This window comes from Lissotriton helveticus, chromosome 2_2 (genome assembly GCF_964261635.1).
Source record: "Lissotriton helveticus chromosome 2_2, aLisHel1.1, whole genome shotgun sequence".
In the NCBI taxonomy this organism is placed as follows: Eukaryota; Metazoa; Chordata; class Amphibia; order Caudata; family Salamandridae; genus Lissotriton; species Lissotriton helveticus.
The window spans coordinates 522,165,313-522,184,241 of record NC_136060.1 but is presented as its reverse complement, the minus strand read 5'-3'; the positions used below and the strand labels follow the sequence as shown (position 1 = coordinate 522,184,241).

The window sequence follows — 18,929 nt, the reverse complement described above, 5'->3', positions numbered from 1 at the left end:
TTTGTACAAAGAGGGTTGCTCCTTATATACTGAATATTGGGCTTCAGGCAAATTCTTTACATGTTAGCACATTCCAAAACCTTTGTATCTTAAACAATAAATATTTGGCGTTGCACAGGAATCGTCAACAATATCTGATGTCAAAACATTACGAACGAGGGGTTCCCACTATTCCATCATAATCCCATGTCAACTTTTTATTCAAGACCCGGACCGCCTCATCGTAAATTTCGTTACCTCCCCCTAATAAAGGCCCAGAAGGAAAGGAGCAGAGCCAGGTGCAGAAGATAGAACAGTAGGATAAGAGATGTTTGTGGGTCGTAAATGGGCAAGGCTACCAGCTTCGGCCGCCTAATCATGATCAGGCCAACGGACACGAGAACCAGCATAGCAGGACTGGCCTCAGGCTGGGGAGGCAGCTCTTGCTGAGTCATGCTGTCACAGCGTTACTTGCCTAAGGTGCACGTGTCACTAGCAAGGTGAATTGCCTGCTAAAGCCTATGTGTCCTTAATTGAAAAAGGTCATTGCGTGTCCATTGACTATGTGAGGGCAAGGAATACAAAATGTCTGCCGTAATCTAAGATGGATGCCATGGGTAGAACAGAAATGTGTTTGTAACAGGAGTGCTCTTGCTCGTAGCATAGCGAAAACACCAGGATATACTAAATGGATCATTTGCGGTTCACTGATACCAAAATCATGTATTTGAGACAATGTTAAAAACACGGGTTAAAATCGTCACGGAACCTCACATCAAGCATGCGTAATTTGGACTAAATGAAAAGCCCATGGCTGTTCCACTCTTTTGTCGGTATAGTTCTTCTCAATGCCATGCAGACGCAACACCAGACCTGGCAGTCAGACTTTCTTCCACACTCCTCTGCAGTGGAAGGAGCTGCTATATTCCATCCTGGTTTCCATCGCTCTGCAAGAAGCTGAAGGCCTGTCTGTTCAAAAGGTTCCCCTTCTGCCCTAGGCCAGGCTTGGCTCACACCTGCTCAGCGCCACAACAGTCTTCCCAATGGCAGTGTGCTATGCAAATCCTCATAACATAACATAACAAAGAGCTTGACAATCCACGCCCACTAGCCCCTCCTCTTCAGAGCCCTTGACTCAGGCATCCATGCCCTGGCAGGCCTTGGTATGTCCAGGCTTGCAGGCCCCCAGCCCCTCCTCTGCCTCTTCAGAGCCCTTGACTCAGGCATCCATGCCCTGGCAGGCCTTGGTATGTCCAGGCTTGCAGGCCCCCAGCTCCTCCTCTTCAGAGCCCTTGACTCAGGCATCCATGCCCTGGCAGGCCTTGGTATGTCCAGGCTTGCAGGCCCCCAGCCCCTCCTCTTGAGAGCCCTTGACTCAGGCACCCATGCCCGGGCAGGCCTTGGTATGTCCAGGCTTGCAGCCCCCCAGCCCCTCCCCTTCAGAGCCCTTGACTCAGGCATCCATGCCCTGGCAGGCCTTGGCATGTCCAGGCTTGCAGCCCCCCAGCCCCATGGATACTGCAGTGGGTCTTTATTGTTACAGTGACTCAAAGATGTTAAGAGGGAGAGACACAGAAAAGTGTAGTCCGGTCGGGCCCTTCTGGACCTCCTCTCGAACTATGACCCTGAAATTAGCTGAGTGTTTGGACTCTGTCCCGGGTCCAAACTGCAGATGGACGCACAGTGCTCCTGGCAGGCCACTCCCTCTGGGTCTGCCTGGGAGAATATATGCAATGGAATCCTGATGTCCTGTGCTCCCTTGTGAATCAGGCCATGACACTGTCAAGGTAATATTGTGACCAAGAAGCAGCAGTATTTCTAATTAACGTTTTGTGGTCTGATAACTTTCCAAAACTCAGAGAGATGCAGTTTAAGCAACAGGCCGTGGTGCACATTGAAAAAGAGAATCAAGTAAAATTGTTATCAGTGAAATATTGTGTAGAGTCTCAGGATGACATCACCTCCTAAGTCCCAATAAGAGCCTGTGGTGATGGCTGCAGCTGAAACGTGTCAACGCCAAGTTAGTGAGCAGACTATATTCTTGAAGTGCCGCTTTGAGTGTTTGATATATGTGTAGTTAAAAGTATACAGGGTTGGCAGAGTGCTTCTTTGCAAGTCTCTGCTCTCATCTTCTTTCCCCATTCACAGTTACAATGAATGTCCCTCCCCTCTGATTTCTAGTGTGCCTGATGTGACATCACGGTATAATTGCACATAAATGCACTCTAGCATGACTGGTACACATTTGTTCCAAATCTATACACAACTATCACTGCATTCGTTTTAATTTGCCATTCCTCTGCTAATGCACTTGAAGGATGAAAGCCACTAATTACCAGTGTTAAATGGTTGTCCTGAATAATTGCTGTATTAGGTTTGTTGCTCTCCTTCTAGAACCATCCTGGGCAGAGACTATCAGATTAATATCCTACCTGTGTTATTTGCTATGGGAGGGCGTCACACTGAGAATGGTTAGCTATGTGTGCTGCTGGACTTACTACTGTTTCCTTTGTTTTTTTAATAGTACCCTACACACAGATGTTGTGAATAAGTAGCACTCAATGTGCAAATTACTCAAAAATGTTACTTACCATTGTGAATCAGACCCGCTGAGTTGATGTTTTAACAATAACATATGGAACTCCACAGCTGGGGCAGAGATATATACATTGTCACATATAGAGGAAAAGAAGGATGTTTATTTATGTAAAAATTAAACGATAAACATTTTTTTTGTTAAGTGTCAATCTAAAGTATTATATTTTTTTACATTAAATATAGAACAGAATAAAACATTGTGCAGTACTATTAAATTCATTTTGAATTAGAAGCTTAAACAATAGAAATATTTTTAAATTGACTTCAAATGATATTCTGAATCTGTGAGCTCTAAACCTACAGTAGAAACACAAACAGGCTTGCATTGGATGCAGTTGTCTCTATAACCTGGCCTTCTGGTGTCAGATGGCCATCAGCTCAGGAATTTGCTGAAACCCTGCATTTGTCCCCTCCCCACCCCCCATTGAAGCAGAACTGTGAGTTTTGTGTGAGGGGGGGGGCTCCCTCAAAGTCTAATTTACTCCCTTTGTCTCCATTGTGTCCATATTGCGCAACATAAGTGTACACATAATTGCATTCTTTTAATTTGTACAGATATATATGTTTGTATTTGTTTATGTCTTTGGTGCATATGAATGTGATGCTGTGTGACTCAGTGTCTGTACACATGTGTACTTTGTTATGTTTCCAAGGACTACGGAATTAATTGAAAACAAAAAAACACTGAATTATTTACAAAAGTACAAAATATGTTTTATTGATAAAGAAATTCAATCATACAGTTCCTGTCATGTCTACAGCCACACTCTCATATACTCCGCATTAACATTTAAAAACAACATGTAATAGACAGACAGTTGTACAAAAACATATATGGATAGAGATTTTGATAAACAGACAATGGTTCCCTGTTGTGAATGTACCTGTGTGCCGGAGTCTATATGGATGTGTTTGTGTATCTATTTTTATGAGCACACACCTATGTGTGAGTGTGTGTGTTTATTTATGCCCACATGGTTCTGTGTGTGTGTGACTTTGTGTGTGTCTTCATGGATGCATGCCAAAGATGTTTTTCCCATTCGGTAATGCTTGGATGAGTTCCACATGTTCAAACAGATGTAGGTGGGTGGAGTTGATGTCAGCCATGAAGCTGCAAAGGATCAAAACAAATACTGAATATAATTGGACGCTGGAGGAGCAGCAGATCCCTCCCACGTGCAGGGTCAGGTATATAAGGGCGTCTGCCTCAAATTAAAGTATAGAGCCCCCACCCATCACTGCACACCTGTGGGTACCGGACAGACCTGTGGAGCTCCTGAGAGTGAGTATTATGTGTTTCAATCCTATTGGATGAGATGGAACTGGGAGAGATTAGAGAGAAAACTCCAGACAGGGATTGAGTTTCACCCCGAGGAAGAGAGCTGGATGATCAGAATGTGCCACACTTCACAGTGTAAGCAGGAGATGAACATGCCAGATATGACTGGTGAGTAATACCAGTGCATATGGAGTATTAACTCGACAAGAAGGAGATGGCAGAGGGCAGCTGTGGAGGCAAGGCAGGAGATTTCAGACAGTGTGTTCGGGAAAGGAGATTACAGACTGTGTGTTTGGGAAAGGAGATTACAGACAGTGTGTTTGGGAAAGGAGATTACAGACAGTGTGTTTGGGAAAGGAGATTACAGACAGAGTGTTTGGGAAAGGAGATTACATACAGAGTGTTTGGGAAAGGAGATTACAGACAGTGTGTTTAGGAAAGGAGATTACATACAGTGTGTTTGGGAAAGGAGATTACAGAATGTGTGTATGGGAAAGGAGATTACAGACAGAGTGTATGGGAAAGGAGATTACATACAGTGTGTTTGGGAAAGGAGATTACAGACAGAGTGTTTGGGAAAGGAGATTACATACAGTGTGTTTGAGAAAGGAGATTACAGTGTGTTTAGGAAAGGAGACTACAGACAGTGTGTTTGGGGAAGGAGATTACAGACAGTGTGTTTGGGAAAGGAGATTACAGACAGTGTGTTTGGGAAAGGAGATTACAGACAGAGTGTTTGGGAAAGGAGATTACATACAGTGTGTTTGAGAAAGGAGATTACAGACAGTGTGTTTAGGATACATGAGATTACAGACAGTGTGTTTGAGGAAGGAGATTACAGACAGTGTGTTTGGGAGAGGAGATTACAGACTGTGTATGGGAAAGGAGATTACAGACAGTGTGTTTGGGAGAGGAGATTACAGACTGTGTATGGGAAAGAAGATTACAGACAGTGTGTTTGGGAAAGGAGATTACAGACAGTATGTTTGGGGAAGGAGATTACAGACAGTGTGTTTGGGAAAGGAGATTACAGACAGTGTGTTTGGGAAAGGAGATTACAGCTAGTGAGGATGGGAAAGGAGATTACAGACAGTGTGTTTGGGAAAGGAGATTACAGACTGTGTATGGGAAAGAAGATTACAGACAGTGTGTTTGGGAAAGGAGATTACAGACAGTGTGTTTGAGAAAGGTGATTACAGACAGTGTGTTTGGGAAAGGTGATTACAGACAGTGTGTTTGGGAAAGGTGATTACAGACTGTGTATGGGAAAGGAGATTACAGACAGTGTGTATGGGGAAAGGTGATTCCATACAGTGTGTATGGGGAAAGGAGATTACAGACTGTGTGTTTGGGAAAGGAGATTACATACAGTGTGTATGGGAAAGGAGATTACAGACAGGGTGTATGGTAAAGGAGATTACAGACAGTGTGTTTGGGAAAGGAGATTACGACAGTGTGTTTGGGAAAGGAGATTACATACAGTGTGTATGGGAAAGGAGATTACAGACAGGGTGTATGGGAAAGGAGATTACAGACAGTGTGTTTGGGAAAGGAGATTACATACAGTGTGTTTGGGATACAGGAGATTACAGACAGTGTGTTTGGGAAAGGAGATTACAGACCGTGTTTGGGAAAGGAGATTACGACAGTGTGTTTGGGAAAGGAGATTACAGACAGTGCTTTTGGGAAAGGAGATTACAGACAGTGTGTTTGGGAAAGGAGATTACATACAGTGTGTTTGGGATACAGGAGATTACAGACAGTGTGTTTGGGAAAGGAGATTACAGACTGTGTTTGGGAAAGGAGATTACGACAGTGTGTTTGGGAAAGGAGATTACAGACAGTGCTTTTGGGAAAGGAGATTACAGACAGTGCTTTTGGGAAAGGAGATTACAGACTGTGTATGGGAAAGAAGATTACAGACAGTGTGTTTGGGGAAAGGAGATTACAGACAGTGTGTTTGGGAAAGGAGATTACAGACTGTGTTTGGGAAAGGAGATTACAGACAGTGTGTTTGGGAAAGGAGATTACAGACTGTGTATGGGAAAGGAGATTAAAGACAGTGTGTTTGGGAAAGGAGATTACAGACAGTGTGTTTGGGGAAGGAGATTACAGACAGTGTGTTTGGGAAAGGAGATTACAGACAGTGTGTTTGGGAAAGGAGATTACAGCTAGTGAGGATGGGAAAGGAGATTACAGACAGTGTGTTTGGGAAAGGAGATTACAGACAGTGTGTTTGAGAAAGGAGATTACAGACAGTGTGTTTGAGAAAGGTGATTACAGACAGTGTGTTTGGGAAAGGTGATTACAGACAGTGTGTTTGGGAAAGGAGATTACAGACAGTGTGTTTGAGAAAGGAGATTACAGACAGTGTGTTTGAGAAAGGTGATTACAGACAGTGTGTTTGGGAAAGGTGATTACAGACAGTGTGTTTGGGAAAGGAGATTACAGACAGTGTGTTTGGGGAAAGGAGATTACAGACTGTGTGTTTGGGAAAGGAGAGTACAGACAGTGTGTATGGGAAAGGAGATTACAGACTGTGTGTTTGGGAAAGGAGATTACATACAGTGTGTATGGGAAAGGAGATTACAGACAGTGTGTTTGGGAAAGGTGATTACAGACAGTGTGTTTGGGAAAGGAGATTACATACAGTGTGTATGGGAAAGGAGATTACAGACTGTGTGTTTGGGAAAGGAGATTACATACAGTGTGTATGGGAAAGGAGATTACAGACAGGGTGTATGGTAAAGGAGATTACAGACAGTGTGTTTGGGAAAGGAGATTACGGACTGTGTGTATGGGAAAGGAGATTACAGACAGGGTGTATGGGAAAGGAGATTACAGACAGTGTGTTTGGGAAAGGAGATTACAGGCAGTGTGTTTGGGAAAGGAGTTTACAGACTGTGTTTGGGAAAGGAGATTACAGACTGTGTTTGGGAAAGGAGATTACGACAGTGTGTTTGGAAAAGGAGATTACAGACTGTGTTTGGGAAAGGAGATTACGACAGTGTGTTTGGGAAAGGAGATTACAGACTGTGTATGGGAAAGGAGATTACAAACAATGTGTTTTTCGGAAAAGATATTACAGTCAGTGTGTTTGGGAAAGGTTATTACGACAGTGTGTATGGGAAAGGAGATTACAGACAGTGTGTTTGGAAAAGGAGATTAAAGACAGTGTGTATGGGAAAGGAGGTTAGTGACGGTGAGTAAGGGATACAAGACACTAAAGGCAGTGAACATGGGGTACACGATGTGCTTAATTTGAGCCAGTGGTTTCCTGTGCTTGGCACCAGCGCTTAATTGTCAACACCGGTACTTATGGCAGCTGTCACATGTTTGTGTAATATAGAGATGAACACAACAAGAGTTTTTTTTATTAATCAAATAGACATTAAAACTACTAATACCTGCCTCCCAAGCCATTCTCCTTGCTTTAGGGGCCTTGAGCAGTTTGAATTGTCACAGTGTGATGGCTGGCAGTTGTGCATGTGCTGCCATTGGCTGCTCCTCTGGCAATGAGTGGTGCCCGCTGGGGTGTCCTCCTGATGAGGGCCCCAGAGCTTATTTATTTTAACAAAGTAAGCACTGGGTACAGGTGATTAGAGGCAGTCAGTATCGGGTATTGAACTCAATAAGAAAGAGATTGTAGGAATGGGGGGCTGTGAGACTACAGCAGTGAATATGAGCAGTGTGCACCTTGATATGAATGATAGCCACAATTATTCAATATATGACTTCACCAATCGAGAGTCGCTAAGACGCAGGTGCAAACTGCGACATTCTCACTAACTTTGCCAATGTGCGCCCTCTCTTTCAGATCTTCAAATGTTGGGGTACATTGTGTTCCTGCTTCTTGCCCTGAGGGCATCTGCGTTGCTGTGCCTGGACTGTGGTAATTGCTTTTTGTCTGGCAGGTCAATGACACTGGCTGATGATTTGCACATGTACAGCTTTTAGTGCAAGAGTAAAGTCAGGATCTACTGTGTGTATCTTTGTATTGTTAGTTTTGTGACGCAAAAGTATTTGTCACCTCATGTCCTCTGCAGGACACCAAAAAAATCCGAACAAGTGCTGAATGACGCTAGGACAGTGAGGTCAGAAATGCTGGTGTGACGTAATATTGCATAACACATTATGACTTACCATAACAGAATAACACTACATTATATTGCAATGACATAAAATAACTTATTATAATACATGTTCCTGCCCTCCGCATTTGTTATGAGCGCCATGAAACCGTCCGGTGACCGAGCGCGGTATAAATAATGTTAACATAACATAACATAACATCGATCACCGGGGGATGCCGCTCAAACCCCCAGAAGCATCCAGAGACCCCCAGAACTCCCTCGAATGAAACTCGCGAGATGGCACTCCTTCACAGTTGCATGGTTAAACACTTATAAGGTCCCAAAGTCGAGACCTATTGGCTATGCCAATGCTTGTAGTCAGTGTGTTGTGCTGCCGACACGTGATGGTGGTGAGACCTATTAGCAAGATTTTCTAGCCTTGATTAGAATGCAGGGCGTTCAGAAATACATTACATACTTCACAACAGAGCGGTCAAATATCCTGAGCATCAAGCGACGGGGCAATGGTGGGTATAGTAAAGCAAGATTTTTCTGAACATCAGTAGGCGGTAAGGCTGGCAGTGGCAGTGTCGGCCGACCCCGCTTGACGCAAGGTAAAGCGGAATGTACTGCTGATGTGGTGATTGAAACGCTAAGCCAGAATCTACATTTTTAAACATTATTGAATCTTGATGATTTTAAACTGACTGAAAGTTTAATTCTATTTTACTTGTGTTATAGTTGATGTACTAATTATAATACATTTTACCTGGGCTCAGACGCTCTCCCTAGGCGTTAGGCGCTGTCAGGGGCTCAAAAATCTTAAACAAACACACATTGCTCTGTGATATCGCCTGCCCGCCGCGGTCCGACTCGGTATCCAATACCGTAGAGCGGAGGGCGGGACAGGTACGAGCCTGTGTAGTACACTTCCTGTTCCCGCTGTAGTAGCGAGCGGTTAGCGCTCTAGCCTTGCAGCACCTGGGGCTATTAAGGCGGTGAGGAGGCGAGGCAGCTTGCGGTAAGGCTGGCAGTGGCAGTGTCGGCCGACCCCGCTTGACGCAAGGTAAAGCGGAATGTACTGCTGATGTGGTGATTGAAACGCTAAGCCAGAATCTACATTTTTAAACATTATTGAATCTTGATGATTTTAAACTGACTGAAAGTTTAATTCTATTTTACTTGTGTTATAGTTGATGTACTAATTATAATACATTTTACCTGGGCTCAGACGCTCTCCGTAGGCGTTAGGCGCTGTCAGGGGCTCAAAAATCTTAAACAAACACACATTGCTCTGTGATATCGCCTGCCCGCCCCGGTCCGACTCGGTATCCAATACCGTAGAGCGGAGGGCGGGACAGGTACGAGCCTGTGTAGTAAACTTCCTGTTCCCGCTGTTGTAGCGAGCGGTTAGCGCTCTAGCCTTGCAGCACCTGGGGCTATTAAGGCGGTGAGGAGGCGAGGCAGCTTGCGGTAAGGCTGGCAGTGGCAGTGTCGGCCAACCCCGCTTGACGCAAGGTAAAGCGGAATGTACTGCTGATGTGGTGATTGAAACACTAAGCCAGAATCTACATTTTTAAACATTATTTAATCTTGATGATTTTAAACTGACTGAAAGTTTAATTCTATTTTACTTGTGTTATAGTTGATGTACTAATTATAATACATTTTACCTGGGCTCAGACGCTCTCCCTAGGCGTTAGGCGCTGTCAGGGGCTCAAAAATCTTAAACAAACACACATTGCTCTGTGATATCGCCTGCCCGCCCCGGTCCGACTCGGTATCCAATACCGTAGAGCGGAGGGCGGGACAGGTACGAGCCTGTGTAGTACACTTCCTGTTCCCGCTGTAGTAGCGAGCGGTTAGCGCTCTAGCCTTGCAGCACCTGGGGCTATTAAGGCGGTGAGGAGGCGAGGCAGCTTGCGGTAAGGCTGGCAGTGGCAGTGTCGGCCGACCCCGCTTGACGCAAGGTAAAGCGGAATGTACTGCTGATGTGGTGATTGAAACGCTAAGCCAGAATCTACATTTTTAAACATTATTGAATCTTGATGATTTTAAACTGACTGAAAGTTTAATTCTATTTTACTTGTGTTATAGTTGATGTACTAATTATAATACATTTTACCTGGGCTCAGACGCTCTCCCTAGGCGTTAGGCGCTGTCAGGGGCTCAAAAATCTTAAACAAACACACATTGCTCTGTGATATCGCCTGCCCGCCCCGGTCCGACTCGGTATCCAATACCGTAGAGCGGAGGGCGGGACAGGTACGAGCCTGTGTAGTACACTTCCTGTTCCCGCTGTAGTAGCGAGCGGTTAGCGCTCTAGCCTTGCAGCACCTGGGGCTATTAAGGCGGTGAGGAGGCGAGGCAGCTTGCGGTAAGGCTGGCAGTGGCAGTGTCGGCCGACCCCGCTTGACGCAAGGTAAAGCGGAATGTACTGCTGATGTGGTGATTGAAACGCTAAGCCAGAATCTACATTTTTAAACATTATTGAATCTTGATGATTTTAAACTGACTGAAAGTTTAATTCTATTTTACTTGTGTTATAGTTGATGTACTAATTATAATACATTTTACCTGGGCTCAGACGCTCTCCCTAGGCGTTAGGCGCTGTCAGGGGCTCAAAAATCTTAAACAAACACACATTGCTCTGTGATATCGCCTGCCCGCCCCGGTCCGACTCGGTATCCAATACCGTAGAGCGGAGGGCGGGACAGGTACGAGCCTGTGTAGTACACTTCCTGTTCCCGCTGTAGTAGCGAGCGGTTAGCGCTTTAGCCTTGCAGCACCTGGGGCTATTAAGCCACTCGTCGGGTCTAAGCGCGCAGCGATTGCGCGCAGGGGGCGCCTCAGACACGCCGAAGACCAGCCAAAGACCTGCCCGTCTGCGCCCGTCCGCGGCAGAACGGGCCAAGGGGCCATGGCTGATCCTGGTTTATTATTACATAATCTTCCAAGACATATAACATTCTCCCCCAAGACGCTGCGCTGCCTAAAGAACTTACGACCATTAGGCGCTGCCTGCATGTGTCAGATACAGGTAGAAGGCCCATTTTCATGTCGGATTTGTCAATCCCAATTTACTACTGAAGGGACTAGGCCTATCAATATGTATAACCCTCGTATCAGGGCAACTATGCCTATGCCAGTTATTAATACCCCTTCGCCGGGGAGGAAAAATATCGTGTGTAATGTCAGATCCCTTTCTAAGCATACCACTGAAGTTTGGGATATGATATCTTCTTACCAACCGGAAGTGTGTTATCTGACAGAAACGTGGCTTAAACCACATTGCACCCCGGATATAACTCTCGCTATCCCTTGCAGCTATAAAATACTGAGACTGGACCGCCCGATCAAAATTGGTGGTGGAATCGCGGTGGTTTACAAAGAAGATCTGAGAGTCACTATCTTAGAGGAACTTAGTTCCGCGGAAATCGAAATAATGATTTTTAAAATTCAGGTATCTCCTAAAGGACACTATAGAGGCGCCTTAGTTTATAGGCCCCCAGGTCCTTACAGGAATTTTACTAATATTTTACTCGAACTATTGGCTCCTTACGTCATTAATGACGGGGAGTTCATTTTAGGTGGTGATTTTAACGTTCACGCTGAAATTCCAGATTGTAATGAGGCACAAACACTATTAACAGATCTATCCTCTCTGGGTCTAATATTGAGAAATAGTGGACCTACTCATCGAGCAGGCCACACTTTGGATTTAGTGTTCGCTAATGTCCAGCTTGCATCATGCCCACCCGCTACTCAGGTGACTTGGACTGACCACTTCATTGTGGAATTTACCACTCCTCTTCAGGCACCCAATCTGTCCCACTCTAACACCCTGCCCGGTACCCGGAGACAGTGGCATAAAGTCACCCCTTCTACTTTTGGAGAGAAATTCATCCCTCCTAGTTTTCTACCTTCGGACAATATTGATACTGCCCTTGCTAAATTCGAAGGAGAAACTAGGAAAGTCATCGACAAAATTGCTCCTGTAAAGACTTTTAAATCTAGGCCTGGGAAAAAACATGAAGTTTGGTTTTCCGATCACTTGAGAACCTTGAAACAAGGGGCTAGAAAATTGGAAAAGAGATGGAGAACCTCGCATCTTGTGGAGGATAAGGAAAAATATTGGTGTGCTCTATCTTCATATCACAAAGAAATCCGTGGTGCTAGGAAATCTTACATTGCATCCCAAATACAAGAGGCCGGAAATTCTCCAAGAGTTCTCTTTCAGATCTTACAGACTTTTGTCAAACCTCAAGCTTGTGAAGCCCCTGATATGACTTCTCAACAACTGTGTGAAGACACTTCATGCTTCTTCACTAATAAGATCAACACAATTTATGAAAAAATTATCTTGACCAACCAAGCCTCATTGACCACTACAGAATCTTCCCTTGATCCTGTAGAATGCACACCTGCTACACATTCCCTGGATGTCTTTCCCCCGATATCCTTGAAAGGAACATCGGATCTTTTAAAACAAATTAAAAGCGGCAGTCCTGAGGATACTATACCTGCCAAACTAATGCCCACACTTAATGAACTTCTATGTCCAACGATCTGTGAACTGGTAAATATTTCACTCATCTCAGGTGCTGTCCCCAAAAATTGGAAAAGGGCGCTTGTCAGACCCATAAGGAAGAATACTGCCCTATTGTGGTCTGACCTGACTAATCTTAGGCCCATTTCCCTGCTACCTTTTGTGGGAAAAATTATAGAGAAACATGTTAACCACCACCTATCAGCACATGTGGAACGGGTAAAAGCCCTGGATGAATCCCAATCGGGTTTCCGCCCCAAGTACAGTACAGAATCCACTCTCTTGTCTGTTACTGATGATCTCCATGCCTACCAGGACAAGGGCCTTTCAGTCATCCTGGTGCTATTAGACCTATCAGCAGCGTTCGACACCGTGTCTCATACCATCCTGACGCAACGGTTGTCGAACGCTGGCATCCAGAACAAGGCTCTTGACTGGCTAAAGAGTTTTCTGACTGGTCGCACCCAGAGAGTCACCATGGGTGCACACCGCTCAGTGGAAACAGAGATATCTAAAGGGGTGCCACAGGGCTCATGCTTGAGCCCTACTCTCTTTAATATCTATGTGGCACCCCTGGCAGGAGTTTTGCGTAGATATGGCTTTATTCCCATATCTTACGCTGATGACACACAGCTCCTGTTCCCCTTTAAAACTCTCACCACTGAGGTCAGAAACTACTTTTTGACAGGCATGAAAGAGGTGGCAAAATGGATGGCTACCAACTACCTCCAATGCAATGTCACCAAGACTGAGATCATGTTATTTGGAGACGCGAAAATACTCTGGACTCCCGAATGGTGGCCGTCGGAGCTTGGAGCAGTCCCTGAACCTAAACAGGTTGTGAAGAATCTGGGAGTCAGACTCGATCATGACCTGTCATTTAAACAGCACACCAATTACATATCAGGGATCTGCTTCCACACCATTGGACTTCTCCGTAAGGTCTTCCCGCTTTTACCCGACGCAGTAAGGAAAACGCTTGTTCAAGCGTTGATCCTCAGCCGGATTGACTACTGTAACGGTTTACTATTATCAGCCAATGAGGGTGTGTTGGATAAGCTGCAGGTGATCCAGAACACGGCGGCTCGCCTAGTTCTGAATGCCCCTCCGAGAACTGCTTCTAAACCTCTCCTGAACCGCCTACACTGGCTTCCAATACGACAGAGGGTCAAATTTAAAATATGTTGTTTGATCCACAAATGTCTAAACTCAGAGGGACCTATCTATCTGGAACGGAAATTTATTCCTTATGCTCCAGTACGGTCTCTTAGATCTAGTAGTAATCTTCTTCTGGTGGTCCCCCACATAAAAAAAGTAAGACATGGAGGCAGAGCCTTGTCTGTTACTGGCCCTAAGTTGTGGAACAAGTTACCTTTGGCCTTAAGACAATGTAAAGAACATCTGACTTTCCGCAAACTTTTAAAAACAGTTATTTTTAAAAATGAAGTCTAAGTCATCCCCTCACTGTTAATATGCTGCTGATCCCTGGTCAAAAGCGCAGAGATACTCCTGTAGGAGTGATTCTAGCGCTATACAAACCTATAAATAAATAAATAAATAAAGTAGTATGATACGCTCACCTAGACCAAAGCTGCAGCTGGTGCCCAGCTGAAATCCCCAAGTAAGAGATTAAATACACCAAAAAGTATCCCGAAACGAGAAAGGCCAGCAGAGTGAAAAAAGGCAACAGAAACAAGGTTAGTAGTTGGGCTTAAAGATACAAAAGTGTCAAAAACGGCATGCAAGAAGGGCACAAAATACTAGAGTAAAAAGAAAAGAAAATGATATAACGCAAACAGAAGGCTCACAGTATACAAGTTAAAATTGTAAAAGGAAAGGAACAAATCTAGAATGTCATTTGTGCACCTGAGAATCGGTACATATGGAGAGGTAAATTGTCCAAAAACTCAGAGGGCCGTATTGTATGCCGAACCTCTGAAATGTTGGAAACGGGGAAAGTGAGTCAATACAGCAATGGCTCACGTGTTGCCAGGAAGTGATAAACCCTTTGCCGCGAACATTCTGGAGCGCCGATGCTTTCCGCCAGAGAACGGGGCGGGACCAGGACCGTGGTATCATATCTCGGAGGTGATTGGCTGGCAGCCGCTTGGCCAATCACAACATGGCAGCTAAATGTTAGCAAGGTGAGTCCCCACAGTTCCGACCGCCCGCGAATGCCAGCCACAAGAGAGCCGCCGCCTGCTCCAGTACCTAGGGGTGCAGTGTTTCGCTTGGCTACACCACTCCTATGGTGGCGCAGCAAACTGGCGCATTTCCATGTTCACGATTTCTCGTAAATCTAGAAATGCATCAGTGGACATGGGTGTTGCGTGGGAACACCCACAGCAAAGCCTATGTCCCGCCCCTAACACATAAAGCGTTGCGTGAACAGGGGCGATATTTCCAAGCACAGGTTAAGTCATGCTGGGTGACTTTACCTGTGCTTGTAAATATCCCTTAGCAGTCTGCGCCACCGGTGCGTCGCGCAACGTGATGCACCGGCGGCGCATGGGGCTTGTAAATCTGTCCTTAGGTTTTCAAGGTTACAGAGCGAGAGCCAACAGTAACCGCACTAGCGAACTCACAGCAGCTGCAAGCAACCACCCACACACAGCAAGTACCAACCTCTGTCTTCCAAGGAACAGACTCCTGCGTCCCCAAAACAGCTCCACAACTGTTCACCAAGAAGCCCGACGCCGCCTGGTTCCTTGTTTGTTTAAATAATAATCTCTGTGTGTTTGAAGAAAGTATCTTAAGTACAGAAGCACATGTGGAGGAGGCGGAATCCATTCAAGGACGGTCCCTTTCTTTCAGCAGGAGAAAAGCCAAGTCCTTTGCAAAATGGAGATCAAAAGAAGCTTTTCTACCCACGTCCGCTTATAGAAGAGCCAAAAAAAAGGTGAGCAAGCAACTTTGATGTGCTCTCCAGGCAAAGGAGAAACAAAATCTCATCTATTATTGTAGAAGCGTCAATGAGCCCCCGCCGGGAAGAGCAGGGTCCAATGCTGGCTCCAAAGGTGCACGAATCACAGAGCTCTGTCGCCTCAGGGCGCTTTGTGTCTCATGACACATGATAAAGAGGAGGGGAGGGTGAATGCCTCTGACGTCATCCCAATGGAAGGGGCGGCCTGAGAGGTGGGTGTGTGTGGGAGGGAGGGAGGGAGGTGGGTGCCCGGCCTGCTACTGACTTATCAGGACTTCTGTGGGGAAACAGGAGATTCAGATTAAGAAGCCCAAAAAAAAAGAAGAGTTGAACGGCCATTTCACAGCCCCAAGAATGTGCCAGTGAGGGCGGAGGAGTCTGGCTGCAGTCTTCTAGCCGCTGTGTGAACTGTACCTGTCCATACTGTAAACTCCCGGCAGCCTCTGCGCCGGGCGCACTCCTGCAGGGGCGTCTATGGCCACCACTGTGTGCCCTCACCAGAGACACTGGGCACCGCAGCCACTGGCACAGGAGTTCACCTCCTTGTACTTAACCCCTTCCTCCCCACCACAGCTGCCTGGATGCACTGCAATGTAGACCAAATAATAATAAACAGGATGTTAAAGCTTGAGCTCCTGTAGAAGGGGTGTGGGGAGAATAATATTTTGAATGATGGCATTTAGTCGGTGAGTATATTTCTATTTGCTCTTGTTAAATATATCTGAAGCTGGAATATTTCAAATGTTTCTTAATTTATTTGGGAATAATTAAATGTTGCTGTCTTGAAACGGGAATAGAATTTGCGCTGAAATGTGTTTTATTAGCAGACATACAAGTGAAACAATGTGACTGAGTTTATTATGCCATCTGCGTTGCAGAGAGGTGGTCCAGGCCACGCCCCTTTTTACTCCTCTCTGCAACGCAGCCCTGTAGCGTTTACTGGAGGTCCCTGGTGGGCTAGTTGGCCACCAGGTACCCCCAGTATTGAAGGGGTCTTAATCCCCCAACTTAAAATGTGCCACAGGGCACGTTTGCAGAGGGTTGCTTGGAGGGGGCGGGCCTGAGGTGACATGTGTGCAAACATGCCCTGTGGCACGTTTTAGGTTGGGGAATTAATTCCTTTTCAATCCTGAGTGCCCCTGGGGGACAACTAGACCATCTGGTACGTCCAAAAAGCACCAGAGGCCTGCGTTGCAGAGTGGTGGTCCAGGCCACGCCCCTTGTTACACCTCTCTGCAATGCAGCTCTGTGGCCCATACTGGAGGTCTCAGGTGGGCTAGTTGGACCCCAGGGACACTCAGGATTCAAGGGGACTTTATCCCCCCAATTAAAATGTGCCACAGGGCGCATTTGCACAGTGGTGAAGGGAGGGGGCGGGGCCTTTCTGCACCTCTGACTTAGAGGTAGTTTTAACCCCCCTGCCCTATTATGTACTAGGGCCTTACAGAGGAGGTAATGCTAATCACAGGATACCCCAACAAATAGTGTTCCCTAGTGTATGTAGGTGTTTTCACTGTATTCGAAGTGTCTTTTAGCACAGCACTGGCTCTAGGCATGGTTAGTCAGAGTCAGTTACCACCAGTACCCGTCTAAAAAAGTTGCGAACACAGGATGATTTTGCAACAAGGCCTCTTTCTGCTCCTCTGTTGGTTCTTTCTGCACATGTCTTGCTTCTTCCTGCACTTTTCTTTGTCTTTGTGGACTTCTGTTGCTTCTTTCTGTATTTCTTTTGCTTCTTTCTGTGCGTTTTTTACTTCACATGCCCTACCTCTGTAGGCATAGTTAGAAACTAGCATTTGAAAAACCTTTGAAATTCACTGAACAAAACATAGGTTTCAGGCACGTTATAGTTAGAAATTAGCATTTAAAAAACCTTAGAAATTCACAGAAAAAAACATAGGTTTTAGGGAAAGTTATAGTTAGTTGGACATTGCACTCGTACAAAACCCATGAAATTGCCCCGTTATAGTTAGTTCAGCTAATTATAACTCACACCCTCGCAATGCACTGCTGATGACGTCACATATTACATCACTCATGACATGGTCAGTGACATCACTGATGACATCACTGATGACAACTCAAATGAAATCACTGATGATACCATCCATGTGATAATTTCATGCATCTTCTCACACCCTAATATAACTTTAGATACACCCACTCTAAATTACAGACTGCCATTCTCAAAACCATAGGCACTTCAACACCAATAACTACATACCCACTCACTGATTCTTAGGTCTACACACACATCCACTCACTCATACTTATGGTCACACAGTACACGGATATCATATGCACTCATACACCTATATAGACACTCACACACCGCCACTCATCCATAGAGGTACTCACACACCTAGTCAGTCATGCAAATAATTAATCACACTCCCATTTACTCACCTATACAGTTATACACACACCAGCTCACGTACTCATACAAATACTAGCACATTCTTACGTTGTTATACAATAACTGATACAAGCAAACACTCATCCATGCAGCCACTCTCACAATCACACACTCCCCCTTATAGCCATTTATATACTCTAACACACATATATACTGCCTTTCATATATGTAGTTACTCATACATGTACAGCTGAGATATACATTCACACAAAACACCCTTACATACACTCACCCACCCATACAGTCCATCACAGATGCACACTTCAAACTATGCACACAATGAATCACCCCCTCACATATCTATGCACAGAGTCACACACACCCCACCCACACAAACACTCAGGCACCCATACAGATACTCAGACAACCAATAAATAACACATATACAGCTAGATTCATCATTGAAAAATGGGCTCGCAAAGGGCCAGATTCTGAGAATCTGGCCCTTTGCGAGCACAATTTTTGCATTTGGGATTCATCATCCCAAATGCAAAAATCGCTAATTGCGAAATCGCTAAATAGCGAGGAATTTCATTTAAGGAATCTCTATTTGAGATTTCTTAAATGCAATTCATGAACCATTTTGGAATTGCGAATTCGCAATTTTTGTCCGCTATTTACCGCTAAGTCTGACTTCGTGGTGAATAGCGAAAACTTAGAAAAACGCACTTTAGTGCATTTTTCTAAGTTGTATGTCACACGCACACATGTCCTTTGGACATATGTGTGCGAAACATCAGTCTACATTTTCATTTCAGGGGTGCTACAGGGTGTCCTTTGGACACCCCTGGCACCCTTGAAATCGCATCCTTATTTGCGATTAGCAAATTGCTAATCGCAAATAAGGAATGACTCCCCATTCATTCCTATCAGCCTTTAGGAATGAATGGGGAGTTATTCCTCATTTGCGATTAGCAATTAGCTAATCGCAAATAAGGAACTTGTAGGAATCGCAATAAATATTGCGATTTCTACAAGAATCCCATTTTTCAAGTCTGTAATAGCGATTCCTTAATAATCGCTATTACAGACTCGCAAAACATGCCGTTGATGAATCTAGGTGATAGACACTTATGTAGTTATTCACAAACCCATGCTGCCTCACACACTAA

General features: G+C 45.1%; 1 protein-coding gene across 1 annotated transcript in view; it reads left to right on the top strand.

Annotated features, from left to right (window-relative positions):
• Positions 1–7,679: 7,679 nt before the first annotated feature.
• The window catches only part of LOC144821929 (CD5 antigen-like), a 228,649-nt gene continuing 217,399 nt past the window's right edge, over positions 7,680–18,929 (top strand). Inside the window, exon 1 of the mRNA XM_078679079.1 lies at positions 7,680–7,748. Coding sequence (XP_078535205.1) covers positions 7,682–7,748 — 67 coding nt within the window. The 5' untranslated portion in view covers positions 7,680–7,681. The remainder of the gene's footprint in view (positions 7,749–18,929) is intronic.